The sequence below is a fragment of the Tyto alba genome, unplaced genomic scaffold (assembly GCF_018691265.1).
Source record: "Tyto alba isolate M040663 unplaced genomic scaffold, T.alba_DEE_v4.0 Super-Scaffold_15, whole genome shotgun sequence".
NCBI classification, from domain to species: domain Eukaryota; kingdom Metazoa; phylum Chordata; class Aves; order Strigiformes; family Tytonidae; genus Tyto; species Tyto alba.
In genome coordinates, this window is record NW_024881277.1 from 11,189,205 (window position 1) to 11,207,660 (window position 18,456).

The 18,456-nt window shown below is 59.3% G+C and overlaps 1 protein-coding gene across 1 annotated transcript; it reads left to right on the top strand.

Annotated features, from left to right (window-relative positions):
- The first annotated feature begins 11,294 nt into the window (after positions 1 to 11,294).
- On the top strand, positions 11,295 to 18,090 carry LOC122153114 (scavenger receptor cysteine-rich type 1 protein M130-like). The gene is made up of 11 exons (XM_042789216.1): positions 11,295 to 11,721; positions 12,301 to 12,621; positions 12,707 to 13,021; positions 13,376 to 13,690; positions 14,158 to 14,220; positions 14,297 to 14,611; positions 15,299 to 15,436; positions 16,141 to 16,236; positions 16,668 to 16,751; positions 17,342 to 17,461; positions 18,026 to 18,090. Exons 1-11 carry the CDS (start codon positions 11,295 to 11,297, stop codon positions 18,088 to 18,090), a joined length of 2,259 nt encoding a protein of 752 aa, XP_042645150.1.
- The last annotated feature ends 366 nt before the right edge of the window (positions 18,091 to 18,456 follow it).

Consider the following 18,456-nt stretch of genomic DNA (forward strand, 5'->3'; position numbering starts at 1 on the left):
GAAGGCCTAAACTATTTCTCTTCTTCAGAGCGAAGAAGTTGTTTATGGTAGAATCCTAGTTGGTCAGCATGTTCTACTCATTTTCTTCCTTTCATTCACATAGTTTAGTCAACTGCTAGGCAGAATTAATATCAAGATGTTTTGAAATATGCAACGTCTCCCTTAGAAAATGTAAGTAGGCCTTGAGATGGTTCGTTAAGTTTCCTGAGTACCCCTGATAACAAGGGCCTAAAACACCAGTGTCAAGATAATCACCAGGGAAATAGTTTAAATAGACCTTCTTGGAGCATCCCAGTGCCAAAGAATGGATGAGCTAACTGCATGACCATATGTGGGCAAAGGAATCCCAAAGTTCAATCACCGGACACTGTGAGGAAGACTATGAACGACCACCAGAGGGGGAAAAGACCCTAACCCTAATTTTATCACACATGCTCGGACTATGTAGATAAATTCTAGGAAATCTTATGTAGATGTAGATTAGTTCTCAGAAATCCACTGAATATGTACAAGCTCACAGCACATATTCTCTGTGATTGTACCTGTCTGTGGGAGCACTTGTGGTGGAGCGATCCCCAGTGCTGCCCAGCGCTGCTAATAAAGAATACCTGCTCAGCAGTTCTACTGGATTCTAAGTGTTGAGTGAATTTCTGTGTCAGAAGGAGCAGCCCCTGCGGCCCTGGCTGGAGCAGTCGGGGTGGGGGTGGCTCGGGGGCACCGCGGGGATGTGCCTGGGCTCAGCTCCAGGAGGAAACCACAGACTTCCTGCCCGGGCGCTTGTGGGGGGAGCACGAGGAGCGCTGCGAGGCCACGTGGGCTGTGGTTTGTGCACCTGCAGGCTGCAGCTCCCGAGCCCCCCGCGGGGAATAACGGCCCCTCGGTGACATGCTGAGAGTCAGGGATCCGTCTGAGCTGCTTGTCTGCTGCCAGGACAGGGACATGGCCCAGCCCCAGCTCGTTTGAAGGGACCTTCCATGGGGCTCTCCAGGGAGGGACGGGTGAGCCAGCGCTCCTGGGATGGGGCTCTGGCCTGGGCTGAGGCCCTTTCCCAGCTGCTGCTCCCAGCACAGAGGGGTCTGAAGCAGGGGCAGGGGCTCTTTCCTTCCCCCCCTGACACAGCCCCTGGTTCCGTCCCAGCCCCGTGGTTCCCGTGGCATGGGAATGGCTGGGCACTCGCACCTTGGGCTCTCGGATGTGCTGGGTATAGGAGATGCTTAGTGCTCCTGGCCCACACAGCAGGGTTCAAGGCATGAAAAACCCATTTCCCCCACTACAGCCAGCCCTGTTCTGTGACGCCACACTGCCACAGTGATGTGACACCTGCAGCAGAGCCATCCCTCATATATGGTCATGCATGGCACTGGAGACGTTCATTGGAGGGCTGGGCTGTGTCGGAGGGGAGATAACTCCCGATAATGTCTAAAATGGTGCTGCTGCTTTGATTGGCTCCTCCCGTAGCTGGCCTGGCACCGCAGAGCTATATTGCCCTCCCATCATCATTGTCCCCGTGAGTCCCCAGGACCTGTGACAGGAGTGTGGCACGGCAGGGATGTGCTGGCAGGGCAGGAGGCTCAGGATGGGCACAGAGGGGCTGCTGTCCCCTCAGGTGCTGGGGCTGCTCCTCTGGGTACAGCTGTGCAGGGGTAAGTGCCGGCTCCCTTGTCCCACAGCCCAGGAATAGCGGGTACCAGCGTGGTCATCGGGATCTGTGTGGGAACGGGGATTCTTTGCAGGTGCTACAGAGATGACGGACACAATGTGCTCAAGTCCGTGGACCCTGTGCCCTTCCCTGGGCCCATCTGGGTGGGAGACAGTATCTCCTTTTGCAGGGTTCCAGTGTCTAGGGCAGCCTGTGCCTGGCTGGATTCACAGACATGCTGTCCTGGGGTACGTTTTGGGACCCCCTTTCCCCTTGTAATGTGCCTCTGGAGCCGATGGTGTCCTCACTGGTGATGGCAGCACCCAGAGATCCCCCCTGGGACACTGCTAATGTCTCAGGTGTCCCAAAGGGATATTGTGCTGTTCACTGTCCCCTTGTTCCAGGGGACCCCTGACCCCATGAAGACAGTTTGTACCCCACGGAGAGATAGGGACCAGGGCATCTACAGAAGAGAGACACCCTTCCTGGGGGACCCAGCCCAGTACAGAGACTGGACTGACACCAGGGATGTGAAGGGGATGTGGGTGGGGGGATCCTCTGGATCGTCTCAGTGGGAACACGGAAAGCCCTGGGCAGGGGGGTGGGTTTGGTTGACACTGGGGCAGGCAGTTGCATGGGAAGCTGCAGGCTTGGGTACACAGGGCTGTTCAGGGGGTGCTGGGAAGGAGCAGGTGTCCAGTGCAGGGCTGGGCAGTGTACAGGTGGGCATGGGCAGGAGGCAGGTTGTCACTGGGGTGGGAAAAGGTGCCTTGTGTGGTGGAATGGCGAAAATGACCCAGCAGGGCTGGAGCTGGGAACCCCCAGCCTTGCACAGCCCATGAGGATAGAAGGGACCCCTGAACTGTCCTGGGGACAGCCTGGAGGGGAGTGGGCTCCCACCCTGGTGACTCTGACTCTACCTTGTCAGGGGGCTCCCCCAGACCCACAGTCTGGGGCTTAGTGCTGTCCTGACCCATACCATCTTGGTGTTTGAAGGTGTTGTGGAGGTGAGGCTGGCGGACGGTGGCAGGCGCTGTGCTGGGAGAGTGGAGGTGAAACAACAGGGCAAGTGGGGGACCGTGTGTGGTCACTACTGGAGCAGGAAGAATGCAGCAGTGGTTTGTAAGCAGCTGGACTGCGGGTCTGCTGTTGCAGCTCCTCAGTACGGACACTTTGGGCCAGGATCTGGCCCCATTTGGAGGGATGATGTTGGCTGTAATGGCACCGAATCTGCCCTGTCTGACTGCACACGCAAAGGATGGGGTGAACATGACTGTGGTCATCACCTTGATGCTGGAGTGGTGTGTTCAGGTAAGGGGACAACCTATTCCATACCTCTGGGGCTGGGATAGTGAAAAGGATCTGGTTGTGCCCTCAGGGAGCAACGCGCGGACACTGGAGCACTGCTCAATGTGGCCAGTCACACTGCCGAGCTGGGACTGTCATTACTGGTGACCCCAGTGCCTGGGGAAAGCCCAGAGTGAGCCTACCCCAGGGTGAACTAACCCTGCCACGGTGTCTCAGCCCCTCTTCAGCCAGTGTCTTAGGCTGCAAATGAACACTCTGTCCCTGCCCCAGTGTGTCCACTGGTATCCACTGGACTCCACTCAGTCTGCCAGTTCCCAGCCAACAGTGCTGAGGACCCTGTGCTGGAGAAAGCAGGGCAGGTCTTACTTGGAACATCACACACTGGAGGAACAGCATGAGGTGGCTGGTCCCCGTGGGTCATTCCCCATCACAGGCATGAGTACTTTTCAGGGAGAACGAGTGCTGTGCCTGGACTAAGGAGCAGGGCGGCACACAGCCCTTGGCCTTGGACCCAAACTGCGCACGCCACTGGTGCTGGGGGGACCATGCCAGGAAGCACAGGGCACCTTGTGCAGCAGCAGTTTGTCTGAGCAGTGTCTGGTGCTGTGACAGACACATATCTTTGGATCTTCTGATAGTGTAGAGAAGGGGTGCAGGGGGGCCTGGATGTGTTTGTGACACCAAAAATGCCCCAACATCTTCTTCTGAGATGTGCAGTGAGTGATTTTGGTCACAGCTTGCTTAGAGGTGGTGTGGGATGTGGGCATGGGAATGCCACAGGGGTCTAGGAACTCCCAGTTGATTTCTTTTTATTTTTTTCCAGAATTTTTCCGTCTGGTGGAAGGGAAGAACCGCTGCTCAGGACGTGTAGAGATCCGTGACGGGGACCTGTGGAAAAGTGTCTGTGATTCCCACTTTGGTCCCAAGGCTGCTGACGTGCTCTGCAGGGAGTTGCAGTGCGGCGCAGCCCTGCCTGTCGCTGGAGGAAGTCACGTTGGAGAAGGGGTGGCTCCCATGTGGGATGGAGAGCTGCGGTGTGTGGGGAATGAATCCCTCCTCGCCTCCTGCCCCAGGGGGTCCCCCCGGGACAAGCCCTGCACCCACGCAAACAGCGCTGTTGTGAACTGCACAGGTAAGGACTCAGGGTGGGCTGTTGAACACCTGGGCTGTGCCGGGGGCAGGGGAGGAGGGCAGGGACTGTGCTGGCCTTGGCCTGAGAACAGGAGGGGTGATGTTGTCTCCTGCAGTCTGCAGTTACGCAGGAAAAGATGCAGAAGCCAATGTCTCGCTTCTGTTCCGTCCTCCTGCATTTGGTGCACGGCTGCCGAAAGGCTCAGGATGGGGACAGAGTCCCTCTGTCCCCTTAGTTACTGTAGCTGCTCCTCTGGGTGCAGTTGTGCAGGGGGAAATGCCTGCTGCCCTGCCACAAAGCCCTGGGTCCAAGGAGCAGCACAGGGTTCCCTCTGGAAACGGGGCTTCTTCCCATGTGTCGATGTGACAAGGGCTAGAAAGTGAACAGGTTCACTGAGCCTGTGTTTCTCTGCGTAGCAGAAGGGCTTTTCTGCTTCCAGGGCTCCCACGTTTCTGGCTGTTGGTACCCGGTTATGGATTTGCCATCCTTGGGCACCGTCCCTGGGGCCCTGGATCTGCCAGCTCTGTTCCCTGTGAGCTGGTGGTGCCTTAACTGGTGGCTCTTTGTTCTGTCATCCCAGAGGCACAGCCAGCCTCCGGGGTACCCGGGAAGGGGTGTGGGCTCTTCACTCTTGTCCTGGAGTCAGAGTGATCCCGGGCCTGACCGGGGGTGGGTTGTGCTTGTGGAGACAAGGGAACTGGGGAATCTGTTCCCAGAGGCTCGCAAAGGGGTGAGCTTCCTGGGGGGATCCCCGACAAGGTCAGGGCTGGGCTGATGTCCAAGGACAAGGAGGGGGCATGGGTTGGGAGGCCTCACTGGGACCATCATGTTGCTCCACAGGGGACATGTAAAGTCCTGAGGGAGGAGGGTGAGTTGGGAGGGGCCCAGGGCAGGCTGTGGTTTAGGGGAGCTGGGGGCTCTGGGGAGGAGTAGCCGTGGGAGCCTGGGGGAGCCCTGGTGGGGACAGGTCCCTTTTCAGGGTGCTGTCTGGGGAGGAGCAGGAGCCCTGGGTGGGCACAGGATAGGGACGAGGGGTTGTTGTGGTGGAAGTGCCAAAGTGTGTGCTGCCACAAATGACCCAGCAGGGCCAGAGCTGGGCACCCCCAGCCTTGCACAGCCCATGAGGATAGAAGGGATCCCTGAACTGCCCTGGGGACAGCCTGGAGGGGAGTGGGCTCCCACCCTGGTGCCTCGGACTCCACCTGCACAGGGCTTCCCTGAGACCCGCAGTGCGGGGGGTGAGCGCTGTCCTGACTGGTCCTGTGTCAGTGTTTGAAGGTGCTGTGGAGGTGAGGCTGGCGGACGGCGGCAGGCGCTGTGCTGGGAGAGTGGAGGTGAAACAACAGGGCAAGTGGGGGACCGTGTGTGGTCACTACTGGAGCATGAAGGATGCAGCAGTGGTTTGTAAACAGCTGGGCTGTGGGTCTGCTGTTGAAGCTCCTCAGTACGGACACTTTGGGCCAGGATCTGGCCCCATTTGGATGGATGATGTTGGCTGTAATGGCACCGAATCTGCCCTGTCTGACTGCACACACGGAGGATGGGGTGAACATGACTGTGATCATATCCTTGATGCTGGAGTGGTGTGTTCAGGTAAGGGGAAAAATTGTTCTATACCTCTGGGGCTGGGGTTGTGGAAGGAACCTGGATGTGCCCTAAAGGAACGCAAATCAGGCACCAGAGCATTGCTCAATGTGGCCAGTCACACTGCCGAGCTAGGACTGTCATTACTGGAGTGCCCAGTGCCTGGGGAAAGCCCAGTGGGAACCTGCCCAGGGGTGCCTTACCGTGCCTGGTCCTTGAGCTGGCGCAGATGAACCCTCCATCCCTGCCCTGCACGGTCTGTTAATTGCCATCTTTCTCCTCCTGTTCACCCAGGAGCTGTCTGGCGGTGCTGCGGGCCAGCTGCCCCCATGCCAGAGGCACCAGAATTGACTCCTGTGGCCACCCACCGTCCTGGGGAAGGGCGTGAGATGGGGAGATACTTTTAGGTTGTCCCCCCCAGCAGACACAGGTCCCTTGGCTGATGTGTTTGTGCCACCAGCACCCTCTGAGAGTAGCTGGGGGATGTCGTAGGGATTTTTCTTGGAGGCCACCTTGGAGACCAGCTGGCATGTAGTCAGGGTATTGCCAAAGGGCTGTGGGAACTCTCAGGGATCATTGGTTGGTCCCGAATCTGTCCATCTGCTTTAAGGGCACAGGTCCTCCTGAGGACGTATAGTGATCCATGGTGAAGACCTTTGGACAGCGGTGTGTGACTCACACTTTGGTCCCAAGGGTGCCAACGTGGTTTGCAGAGTCTGCTGTGGGTCTGCAATAGACACACCCCCCTGAGTGCTCTGATGGTGTAGGGAAGGTGTGTAACTTAGCCTGGATGCTTTTTTGACATTAACACTCCCCCAACAGCTTCCTCTTTCATTAATGCAAAAGTCAGTCTGTAAGGAAACTCTCAGAGACCAAGGTTTACGGTTTCTGAAGGAAGCATTCCTTCACTCATGCCAGGCCAGTGAGGCTTAATTCCACCTAGCACTGACTCCCTGAACTTGTTTGTATCCTGTCAATATAGGAAAAGGTCATACATATTCATTATCTTTATGGCGAGTATATACATAAGTATAAGCCTTCCCTGGTTCTCTTTTTAATATTATAATGTCCTTTACACAGGCGTGGTAGTGCATCCTTGTGGTCGTTTCAGTATGTCGGTGGCTGTTACTTCCTCCTTGCTCATTTTCTTTACCTTGTCCTTTTCTTAAAATTGTCTATATTGATACTCATCTTTGTTTTCATTAAGTTCACACATGACAAAATCAGTCCATTCTTGTCTTTTTGTAACTCTTCTTCTTGTTATTATCTTTGGGCATTCACCACGTATCCTACTTAATCAAAGCTGACCTTGGATGGTCAGTAGATAAGTGCAAGGCTATCCAATTAAGCAACCACTATCCTCAAAATATATGCAATTAAGCAACTACTATCTTCATAGGCCTATTGTTAACAATAACAGCTTGTTTCAAGGACCTACCTTCTACACAATCTGTCCTTTCAAGCAAATATTACAAGGAAACTTAAAGCTATCACTGGGATATGCAATGGGTGATTTGGTCACATCTTGCTTAGAGGTGGTGTGGGATGTGAGTATGTGAATGCCAGAGGGCTCTGGGAACTCCCAGTTGATTAGATTATTTTCCAGAATTTTTCCGGCTAGTGGAAGGGAAGAACCGCTGCTCAGGACGTGTGGAGATCCGTGACGGGGACCTGTGGAAAAGTGTCTGTGATTCCCACTTTGGTCCCAAGGCTGCTGACGTGCTCTGCAGGGAGTTGCAGTGCGGCGCAGCCCTGCCTGTCGCTGGAGGAAGTCACGTTGGAGAAGGGGTGGCTCCCATGTGGGATGGAGAGCTGCGGTGTGTGGGGAATGAATCCCTCCTCGCCTCCTGCCCCAGGGGGTCCCCCCGGGACCAGCCCTGCACCCACGCAAACAGCGCTGCTGTGAACTGCACAGGTAAGGACTCAGGGTGGGCTGTTGAACACTGGGGCTGTGCCGGGGGCAGGGGAGGAGGGCAGGGACTGTGCTGGCCTTGGCCTGAGAACAGGAGGGGTGATGTTGTCTCCTGCAGTCTGCAGTTACGCAGGAAAAGATGCAGAAGCCAATGTCTCGCTTCTGTTCCATCCTCCTGCATTTGGTGCACGGCTGCCGAAAGGTTCTGGATGGGGACAGAGTCCCTCTGTCCCCTTAGTTACTGTAGCTGCTCCTCTGGGTGCAGTTGTGCAGGGGGAAATGCCTGCTGCCCTGCCACAAAGCCCTGGGTCCAAGGAGCAGCACAGGGATCCCTCTGGAAACGGGGCTTCCTCCCGTGTGTCTATGTCACAAGGGGTAGAAAGTGAACAGGTTCACTGAGCCTGTGCTTCTCTGCGTGGCAGAAGGGCTTTTCTGCTTCCAGGGCTCCCACGTTTCTGGCCGTTGGTACCCGGGTGTGGATTTGTCATCCTTGGGCACCGTCCCTGGGGCCCTGGATCTGCCAGCTCTGTTCCCTGTGAGCTGGTGGTGCCTTAACTGGTGGCTCTTTGTTCTGTCATCCCAGAGGCACAGCCAGCCTCCGGGGTACCCAGGAAGGGATGTGGGCTCTTCACTCTTGTCCCGGAGTCAGAGTGATCCCGGGCCTGACCGGGGGTGGGTTGTGCTTGTGGAGACAAGGGAACTGGGGAATCTGTTCCCAGAGGCTCGTAAAGGGGTGACCTTCCTGGGGGGATCCCAGACAAGGTCAGGGCTGGGCTGATGCCCAAGGACAAGGAGGGGGCATGGGTTGGGAGGCCTCACTGGGACCATCATGTTGCTCCACAGGGGACACGGAAAGTCCTGAGGGAGGAGGGTGAGTTGGGAGGGGCCCAGGGCAGGCTGTGGTTTAGGGGAGCTGGGGGCTCTGGGGAGGAGTAGCCGTGGGAGCCTGGGGGAGCCCTGGTGGGGACAGGTCCCTTGGTCCCTTTTCAGGGTGCTGTCTGGGGAGGAGCAGGAGCCCTAGGTCGGCATGCTCACCATGGGCGAGGGGCCATTGGGGTGGAAGGAAGTGCCAAAGTGTGTGGTGCCACAAATGACCCAGCAGGGCTGGAGCCGAGCACCCTCAGCCTTGCACAGCCCATGAGGACAGAAGGGATCCCTGAACTGCCCTGGGGACAGCCTGGAGGGGAGTGGGCTCCCACCCTGGTGCCTCGGACTCCACCTGCACAGGGCTTCCCTGAGACCCGCAGTGCGGGGGGTGAGCGCTGTCCTGACTGGTCCTGTGTCAGTGTTTGAAGGTGCTGTGGAGGTGAGGCTGGCGGACGGCGGCAGGCGCTGTGCTGGGAGAGTGGAGGTGAAACAACAGGGCAAGTGGGGGACCGTGTGTGGTCACTACTGGAGCATGAAGGATGCAGCAGTGGTTTGTAAGCAGCTGGGCTGTGGGTCTGCTGTTGGAGCTCCTCAGTACGGACACTTTGGGCGAGGATCTGGCCCCATTTGGATGGATGATGTTGGCTGTAATGGCACTGAATCTGCCCTGTCTGACTGCACACACGGAGGATGGGGTGAACATGACTGTGTTCATGCTTATGATGCTGGAGTGGTGTGTTCAGGTAAGGGGACAAATTGTTCCATACCTCTGGGGCTGGGATTGTGGAAGGAACGTGGCTGCGCCCTCAAGGAGCAAAAGTCAGGCACCAGAGCATTGCCCAACGTGGGCAGTCACACTGCTGAGCTGGGACTGTCATTACTGGTGTCCCCAGTGCCTGGGGAAAGACAGTGGGAACCTGCCCAAGGGTGCCTTACCATGCCTGGTCCCTGAGCTGGCACAGATGAACCCTCCATCCCTGCCCTGCACGGTCTGTTGATTGCCATCTTTCTCCTCCTGTTCACCCAGGAGCTGTCTGGCGGTGCTGCGGGCCAGCTGCCCCCATGCCAGAGGCACCAGAAGTGACTCCTGTGGCCACCGACCGTCCTGGGGAAGGGTGTGAGACGGGGAGCTACTTTTGGGTTATCCCTGCTGGCAGACATGAGTCTCTTGGCTGAAGCAAAGGGATTGCTTGGAGAGGAAGAGCACTGGGCTTGGCTAGAACAGCAGGGTGGCACGTGGCACCTTGTTCCTCTCCCAGGGTCACTCCCATGAGAGCCTGCTCATGGGGACATGGCACCGTGCAGGCAGTGCGGACCTGCCACCCAGCCTCTCCTGCCTGCCCCAGCCCCTGGCTGCTCTGTGCCACAGGGGATTTGCCAGCAATTACTGGCTCTCCTCTGTGCCCACCCTTGAACCAGGAGCACGTGTAAGCCCAGGGCTGCTCTTCTGTCCACTCTCCTGCCTTCTGCCCAGCCACTGGGCAGGGCCATGCATGCCCAGCAGCACACTCTGGCCATGGCTGAGAACCTCTGTACTGGGTAGGCTCCTGAGCAGGGTGGTGGCCCAGCCACTGACCACGGGTACATCCTCACAGTCCCTTAGTCCTGTGACATGTCCCATCCACCAGCCTCATCCCAACAGCCCAAGATCTCTGTGGGCATGGGGTGCACTTCTCATGGCACCAAGGGGCTCCTCACGCCTGGCGCTGAGCTCAGTGGGGCAGAGCAAGCTGCAGCAGCCAAACGCACCTGGCCCCATTTCCCCAAACCCCAAGTGCTATGGGGGCTGCAGTGCCCAGGGACCAGTACTGGGCAGCCCAAGGTCTCTGCAGCAGCAGCAGTTTGTTGGAGAGACTCCTGTGGCTGTGGATGTTAGAAGAGAAACAAATCCCCAAGTGCTGTGCTGATTTCTGAGGAGCAGCAGGGCTGGGCATGATGTGTTTGTACCACCAGCACCCCCTGAGAGCAGCTTAGGATGTCGTAGGGCTTTTTGCCTGTGGCCACCTTGGATATCAGCTGGCATGTAGTCAGGGTACTGCCAGAGGGCTCTGGGAACTCCCAGGGTTCATTGGTTGGTCCAGAATCTGTTTGGCTGCTCTAAGGGCACAGATCCTCCTGAGGACGTATAGTGATCCATGAGGAGGCCCTTTGTACAGCGGTGTGTGACCCACACTTTAGTCCCAAGGGTGCCAACGTGGTTTGCAGAGTCTGCTGTGAGGCTGCAATAGACACACACCCCTGAGTGCTGTGATGGTGGAGAGAAGGTGTGTAACTTGGCCTGGATGCCTTTGTGACACCATCACTCCTTAAATAGCTTCTAAAATGTGCAGTGAGTGATTTTGGTCACAGCTTGCATGGAGGTGGTGTGGGATGTGGGCATGGGAATGCCACCAAGATCTGGGAATTCCCAGTTGATTTATTTCCAGGATTTGTCCGTCTGGTGGAAGGGAAGAACCGCTGCTCAGGACGTGTGGAGATCCGTGACGGGGACCTGTGGAAAAGTGTCTGTGATTCCCACTTTGGTCCCAAGGCTGCTGATGTGCTCTGCAGGGAGTTGCAGTGCGGCGCAGCCCTGCCTGTCACTGGAGGAAGTCACGTTGGAGAAGGGGTGGGTCCCATGTGGGATGGAGAGCTGCGGTGTGTGGGGAATGAATCCCTCCTTGCCTCCTGCCCCAGGGGGTCCCCCCGGGACAAGCCCTGCACCCAAGCAAACAGCGCTGCTGTGAACTGCACAGGTAAGGACTCAGGGTGGGCTGTTGAACACCGGGGCTGTGGTAGGGGATGGGGTACAGAGCAGGGACCGTGCTGGGCCAGGTGTGAGGACAGGAGGCGTTGATGGGTTTGTTTGCAGCATGACAATACTGCAGAAGAAGAACAAAGGCATGTGGTCCCTCTGGCCTCTCCACCAGCTACTGAGGGTAGAGAAGCACGAATCCACTCTCTTTTCTCCGCCTCTGTCCCCAGAGTACACAGGGATCAGACTGGTGAACGGCAGCACAGTGTGTGAGGGGAGGGTGGAGGTCCAGGTGCTGGGGACCTGGGGGACCCTCTGTGCCTCCCGCTGGGATCTCTCGGATGCCCACGTTCTCTGTCATCAACTCAACTGCGGGTTTGCTGAATCCATTCCTGGAGGAGAACATTTTGGGAGAGAGACTGGCCCTGTCTGGAGAGACTCATTCCACTGTGACGGGACTGAAGCTCTCCTGCAACAGTGCCCAGTGACCACCCTGGGGGCCTCGCCGTGCTCCCAAGGGAACGCTGCTGCTATCATTTGCTCAGGTGAGTGCTGGAAAAATGCTGCTTGAACTCCATTTGTCACTTGTGTGCAACATAGCCACTAAAAGTAGGGGTTCCATGGCTGTATCAGACTGAATTTCTCCTTGGGGATACCCTGGCTTCCCCAGGAGACATCTGGAGGGCTTTCCCTGCTCAGACTGACCGCTCGACTTTGGGAGAGCTGAGGACTGAACGGAGGCAGGCATCTGCCCCCAGGGCAGTGGCTTAGGCCCCAGCACCACTGCCAGGCCCGGGCTCCTCTGTCCTCGTACTGTGCAGCGAGCCCAGGACAGGGCTGCAGGGCTCTGCTCCATCCCTCTGGCTGCAGCCGACTGCATCCCGTCCACACAGAGAGCCCTGCAGAGCCTCATCCCCCCACCCAGGCAGGAGCTGGTGCCCCCAGCAGCAGCTGACCTGGCTGTGAGCTGCAGGGAGGGCCCAGGCTTTGCCCTTGTTTCTCGTCAGCACAAGGCTCCATCTTGTCCCGTTTGGTTGAAAATCCCCCCTCGCCCTGCTCCCTGCAGGGTGCCATGCTCCCGGTGCCGCTGATGGCCGTGGCATCTCTGCTCTCCCCAGGCCCAGCCGGCTTTGGATCCCTGCGGCTGGTGGGCGGAGGGAGCCGGTGCGACGGACGAGTGGAGATCTTCCAGGATGGGGTGTGGGGCAGAGTCCTGGATGAGCAGTGGGACGTGCAGGAGGCCAGCGTGGTGTGCCGGCAGCTGCGGTGCGGAGAGGCAGGGACAGCCTACAACCCCCCAAAGCCTGAGCGAGGGACGGGCCCCGTGGGGCTGCGAGGGGTCCGGTGTGCAGGGCACGAGGCCAAGCTGACCCTCTGCAACACCTCCCTGCCCGGCAGTGCGCTGGCAGCAGGGCTTGCGGAGGACGTGGGAGTCATTTGCTGGGGTGAGTGGCACTGCCCAGGCACCCAGGTGACGGTCTGCGCAGGCAGGCAGGCCCTGACAGTGACTGGGGTTTCCACCCGCTGCAGGGAGCCAGCGGGTCCGGCTGGTGAACGGGGCCGGGCGCTGTGCAGGGAGAGTGGAGATCTACTCCCAGGGCATCTGGGGGACTGTCTGCGACGACGGCTGGGACCTGTCTGATGCCGCCGTCGTTTGCCACCAGCTGGGCTGCGGAGAGGCAATGGAGGTAGCCGGCTCCGCTCGCTTCGGGGAAGGCTCCGGGCAGATCTGGCTGGATGGTGTGAACTGCTCCGGGGCAGAAGCTGCTCTCTGGGACTGCCCGGCTGGGCCCTGGGGGCAGCACAACTGCGGGCACAAAGAGGATGCGGGAGTCATCTGCTCAGGTCTGTGCCACCTCAGGAGCTGTGGTGGGAGCCTGGTCCTGGGGAGGGCAGGACGCGGGGAGAGCCGGCCATGGCCAAGGCTGCCCCTGGCTGCCTCTGAGCTCCTGCCCAAGGCCCACCCATGCACGGACACCCTCAGTCCCACGGGGGGTCCCTGGGGAGCTCAGCTGTCCCCGAGGGTTCGTGGGAAGGGCAGGGCTGGCTGTAAATCCGGGACTTCTCTCTGCCCCTGGGTGCAAGGGGGATGTGGTGGCCTTGCCCCTGCCTGGCTGAGGTCCTGGAGGGATGTAGAGGTGTCCTGGCTCCCACAGCCCCAGATCAGCCTGTTCCTGCTTTGGGGCCTTTTCTTCCCAGAGTTCATGGCCCTGAGGCTGGAGAACAGCGACGGCTGCTCCGGGCGCCTGCAGGTTTTCTACAACGGGACATGGGGGAGCATTTGCTCTAACTCCATCACTGACAACACGGTGACACTGGCGTGCAAGGAGCTGGGCTGCGGGGACAGAGGATCCCTCGAAACACGCCTGCCCTCTGGCAGGGTGTCTGGCCCTGCCTGGCTGGATCACGTGCGGTGTGGGGAGACAAACAGCTCTTTCTGGCAGTGTCCCTCCACACCCTGGAACCCACCGTCATGTGAATACCTGGAAGAGGAGATCCACATCACCTGCAATGGTAACTCTGAGGCACCCAGGCACCAGTGTCACCCCAGCTCCTGCTCCCCACAGGGCATGGCCAAACACAGAGAAAGAGCTTGGAGAGGCTTTTACTTTCCATGCCAGACCCTTGTGCTGCCAGTGGCACAAACGTGACCGCGGCCACACACATCCAGCAGCAGTTGCCACCCAGGTTACCAGCAGTGCCTGGGGAAGCAGAGGCATCTCCAGGTGAGGTCTCAGAAGAGACCAGATGGTTTTCAGAAGAGCCTCCCCTCCACAGACAAGCTACTGCTGCTCTGTGAGCCAGGGACCTTCTGGGGCTGAGCAATCAGGGTCCCCCCACAGTCCTGCATGTGTCCCATGGATGACAGGGTTTCAGTTGCTGCCCCAGATGGTGCAGGGAGGCCCGAGCAGAGCTCAGCCCCACTCTCTTCTGCATGATCCCCCAAACCAGCCCCTTCACCACAGTGTTTCCTTCTTCAGGGGGACAGCCAGAAATGCCTCCAACCTCGCTGGCACCGTGCCCCAACTCCACGAGCTGCACAGGTAGGGAGCTCCCCTCTGTGTCTGGCAGGGCTCTGCCTGCTCTCCCGGTGCCATGGGAGGTCTTACTCTTCTCCAGCCAGGGAGAAGATTCGTGCCGTGGGAGGCAAGGACGAGTGCTCGGGCAGAGTGGAGGTCTGGCACCGTGGCTCCTGGGGGACGGTGTGCGACGACTCATGGGACATGCAGGATGCCGAGGTGGCGTGCAGGCAGCTGGGCTGTGGCCCCGCGGTGTCTGCCCTGCATGAGGCTGCATTTGGGATGGGGACGGGCCCCATCTGGCTGGAGCAGGTGGAGTGCCAGGGGACGGAGCCATCCCTGCAGGACTGCTGGGCCCGGCCCGGGGACAGCGGGGCTTGCCGGCACAAGGAAGATGCTGCTGTGCGCTGCTCAGGTTAGTGGCAGGGCTGGGAGCCTTTGCTCGGGTATTAGCAGGGAACTAGGGAAGGCCTTTTGTCCACGCGGTCCGGGCATGGACCCCGACCTTCCGAGAGAAAGAACATTCCTGTGGAGTGCAGGAGCCCGGTGCCAGGCAGGGAGCAGCCTCGGTGTAACTGGCCGTGCTCTGGCCACTGCCCGTGGGGCCCTGCAGCCCCAGGACTATCCCCTGGGCTGCCTCTGCCATCCTGCCTGCCTCCCAGAGCAGAGGTGCTGGGCTCTGTCCCGGCCTCCCTTTCTGGCACTACAGGAGGGGCAATTTGGGTGGGATGTGTCAGGGACATCTAGAGACACACACACACACACACACAAACACGGTGTGTTGGGGAGGAGGTTTCCTGATACCCACACACCCACTCTCTCAGCCCAGCTCTCCTTTTCCTCCTCTGCAGCTACACCCAGGACGACAACACCCCCACCCCGAGCAGGTAACTTGTCCTCCCCGGAGTCTGGGTACCCCCGGGGCCAGGCTGTGACCCACAGCTGGATGGAAGGGGCTCCTAGCTGGGGTGTGAAACTGCCTGGAGGAGATACTGGAGTGGTGGCAGGGGGTTGGGGAGAGCTATAATTTACCCAGGATGGTGGAAGCTTTCCTGTCACTCACCCCTGGGGTGCTGCCCCTTCGAAGTTGTCTCCCATGCAGATCCCACCCGAGGCCATCAGAGCAGCAGCGGGAGAGTCTCAGTGCCCGTCATCATGTGCATCATCCTGGGGACCCTTGTCTGCCTGCTCCTGGCCCTCCTGGCTGGGCAAGTGCTGAGCGCCGGGGCTGGGCGCAGAGGTGAGTCCTTGCCCAGAGGTGCCGGGGGGAGATACCTCCTGGTAGGGCTGTAGGGTGCTGTGGGGGGTGTCAGCAAGGGGCACAGGCAGAGCGGGAGGGTGAGACTGTGTGCTGCTACCTGCCTCGTGCTTCCCCGTTGAGTGCCTGGCTGTGGGGCACCAGCAGCAAGGGGTGGAGAGAGCCCCGAGGTGGGGGCAGTTAGCCATGGTGTGAGGAGAGAAATGGCAGAGAGGGGATGGCCAAGGCTGGCAGTGCTCTCGGTAGTGCTGGAGGGGGCTCTGGGGCAAGAGAGATGCTAGGAGGAGTGTGGGGCAGCAGGGTCCATCACCGTGGTGTCAGGCCCCCAGGCTGTCCCCCTGCCCAGCCCTGCCCACCCCCTGGTGGGACAGGGGCAGGTAGGGGCAAGCTCCAGGTGGAGAGGAAATGTGGGAACATATCCGGGGTGAGACAAGGGGGACATGGCGCACAGGCCAGAGGGGCATGAGCACTGTCTCCAAAGGGATGATGTGAGGGTGATGCTGCCCCAGATAATCTTCACACCAATGCTGCCCTCACTGGGGATGTGGCAGCTGTGCCTGGACAGTGCAGTGGGGCCGTGCTGTTGGACCAGTCCTGAGGTGGCACATGGAACCGTTTTGGGGGAGCACAGTGGGGTCCCTTTGCCCCTCTGCCTGTCCCTGTGCCAGCCCTGCCTCTGTCCACAGGCTCCAGAAGAGCCCAGGAGCCCTTCCCCGAGGCTGTGTACGAGGAGATTGGGTACAGCCCAGCGTGGGAGAAACGGGCCAGGTTTGATCGCTCAGGTGGGTGTGGGTCTTCCCTGGAGGCACATCCGCAGGACCCTTTCCTTTGGCCCCAACCAGGAGCTGACCCTCTGAAGCCCCCCAGCCTGTGGTCCCTGTGGTGCTGGGGCTGTGGGGGCTGTGGGGAGAGCATCCAGGTCCTGGGACCAGGAGAGAAGCTTTCTCCCAGTCAGCTTTGACTGTCCCAGCTGGACAGCCCCTCTCTTCCTGCCCCTGCACCCCATGAGACACCCGAGGAGCGAGGGAAGGGGCTGTCCTGAGCCAGCTCTGGAAGCTCCTTTGAGACAGGGTTTGTCCCGGGGGAGCAGGGTGAATTCCCAGCCCTCCTCCCCACACAGCCCCAGCTCTGTGGGTCCCCCTTCCCCAGCAGCGCTGACCGTGAACCACGTCAGTGGGGCTTGCTCCATAACACCTGCTGTGCATCTCTCCAGGCTCCTATTCAGAGGAGTCCCTGACCCAGCTGCAGCCCCACCCTGGGGTCAGTGAGGAGGAGAAAGGTCTGGGATCAGCACCAGGTAATGGAGGCAGGAAGGGGTTGATCTCCCTGCAGACATGGGGTGGACAGAGGTGTCCCTGAGTGTCACCATCGGAGAAGGGGAGGACATGGGCATCACTTGTGGTTCTGCCAAGCCCAGTGTCTGCGCTTTGTGTCCCTGCACATCCTCTCATCCTCTGCTCTGCAGGACGGATCTTCTCACTGTCACCAACTCCCCTCTCCTTTCAGATGTCCTTGTCCTGCCCGGAGGTGACCCAGCAGATGGCTACGATGATGCCAGGGAGGTTCCTGATGCGGGGGAGGATGCTGTGCCTGGGCAGGGAGAGTGGGAAATGCCCAGGATGCCAGAGGAGGGAGCAGGGCCCAGGGCTGCACCTGGAGGTGAGAGGGAAAGAGAGCGCTGCCTGTTCCTAGGGTGCCATCCCTGGTGCCCCTCAAGTCACTACCCTACTGACACCCAAACCTGCAGGGAAGAGGAAACCTGGCATGGGAGTTTTCCTTGAAAGGCCCGGGGGTGGGAGAAGGAGCTGAATGTGGTGAGGAGCAGGGAGGGTGGTGGTGTACAGATCCCATGGAGTGAACTGAAACGTCCGACCTTGCTGCTTGCAGGGGGCAGCCTGCGCTCCTGGAGAAGTGCCGACGTCCCTGGAGCTGAAGGAGACACCTCGTCCCCGTCCCCGGGGAGCATGGGCTATGATGATGCTGAAGAGGTGCCTGTGGCACTTCCCTGTGAGGACGCAAAGGCTGTGACACCGGAGCTTGGTGCACAGCAGTCCCTGAGCCCCAGGCCAGGAGAGCCCATCCCTGCTGCACAGCTGGGTGCAGCCGGGAGGGAGGAGAGGTCTGTGCAGCTGGGAGAGCCGCAAGCACCAGGGGACTGTCTCTCTTGAGCCATGGGCAGCAGAAACAGCCTGGAGTTTCCTCCATTTTTATTCCCATTTTTATGCTGTGCATTCTTATATTTGTTTATTAAAAGCCTCTGGGGGCTTTGACCCAGAGCTGGTGCTTCCCTGCCAGGTGTCAGGGCATCTCCCTGAGGCTGCTCAGGGAGAGCAGAGAACAGAGACACAGTGGTCGGGAAGGGGCACGTCTCAGGGACAGCAGGCTCGGTGTCAGCCTGCGGGGCTCCGTGAGGCCATGGTCCCTGGGGAATAATCTTGGTGACAGAGACATCTCCATCCTGCTGCCCAAAGACAGTTTCTAGAAAAAATGGCTCTCTGATAGGTCCCATGATGCACCCCAGTAGGAGCACCCTTTTCCTCCCCCAAGGGTTCCAGCTGCTCTTTCCCCCAGGCCCTGCCTGGGCCACGCTGATCCCACAGTGCAGAGGCCACAACAGAGCTGCCATGTCAGGGTGAGCCCTGGGCTTTTGTCTCACAGAAGCGAGCCCTAAGGTGACCGCAGGTCCCTGAAAAACCCAGCCAGCCCCAGGTGGGATCATGGCCCGTGGATTACCTCCCACAATGCTTGGGAGGCAGCTCTGCTCCCCACTGCCCTGGCACAGGGTGCAGAGCCACCTCCTGGGAAACACGTGTCTGGGATTCTCTCTCCTCATGCTCTGCCAGGACCCCAGTCTCCATGGGCTGTTCCTCCTGCCTTGCAGACCCGGGGCAGCCCTGGGAAACCCTCCTCCTGCTCCCCTCCAGCTCCCACCCCTGCCCCCCTGCTGCCTTGCCAGGGATGTCAGTTTGGGTTGTGTGAGGGGCAGTACTTGTGGGCAGGTA

Excerpts from the sequence above, each read along its gene's own strand:
- LOC122153114 (XM_042789216.1), top strand. The coding sequence starts at position 11,295 with ATGACAATACTGCAGAAGAAGAACAAAGGCATGTGGTCCCTCTGGCCT. Across the intron at positions 14,612-15,298 it reads TGCTGCTGTGCGCTGCTCAG|ATCCCACCCGAGGCCATCAG; the intron begins GTTAGTGGCAGG and ends TCTCCCATGCAG. Across the intron at positions 16,752-17,341 it reads AGGTCTGGGATCAGCACCAG|GGGGCAGCCTGCGCTCCTGG; the intron begins GTAATGGAGGCA and ends TGCTGCTTGCAG.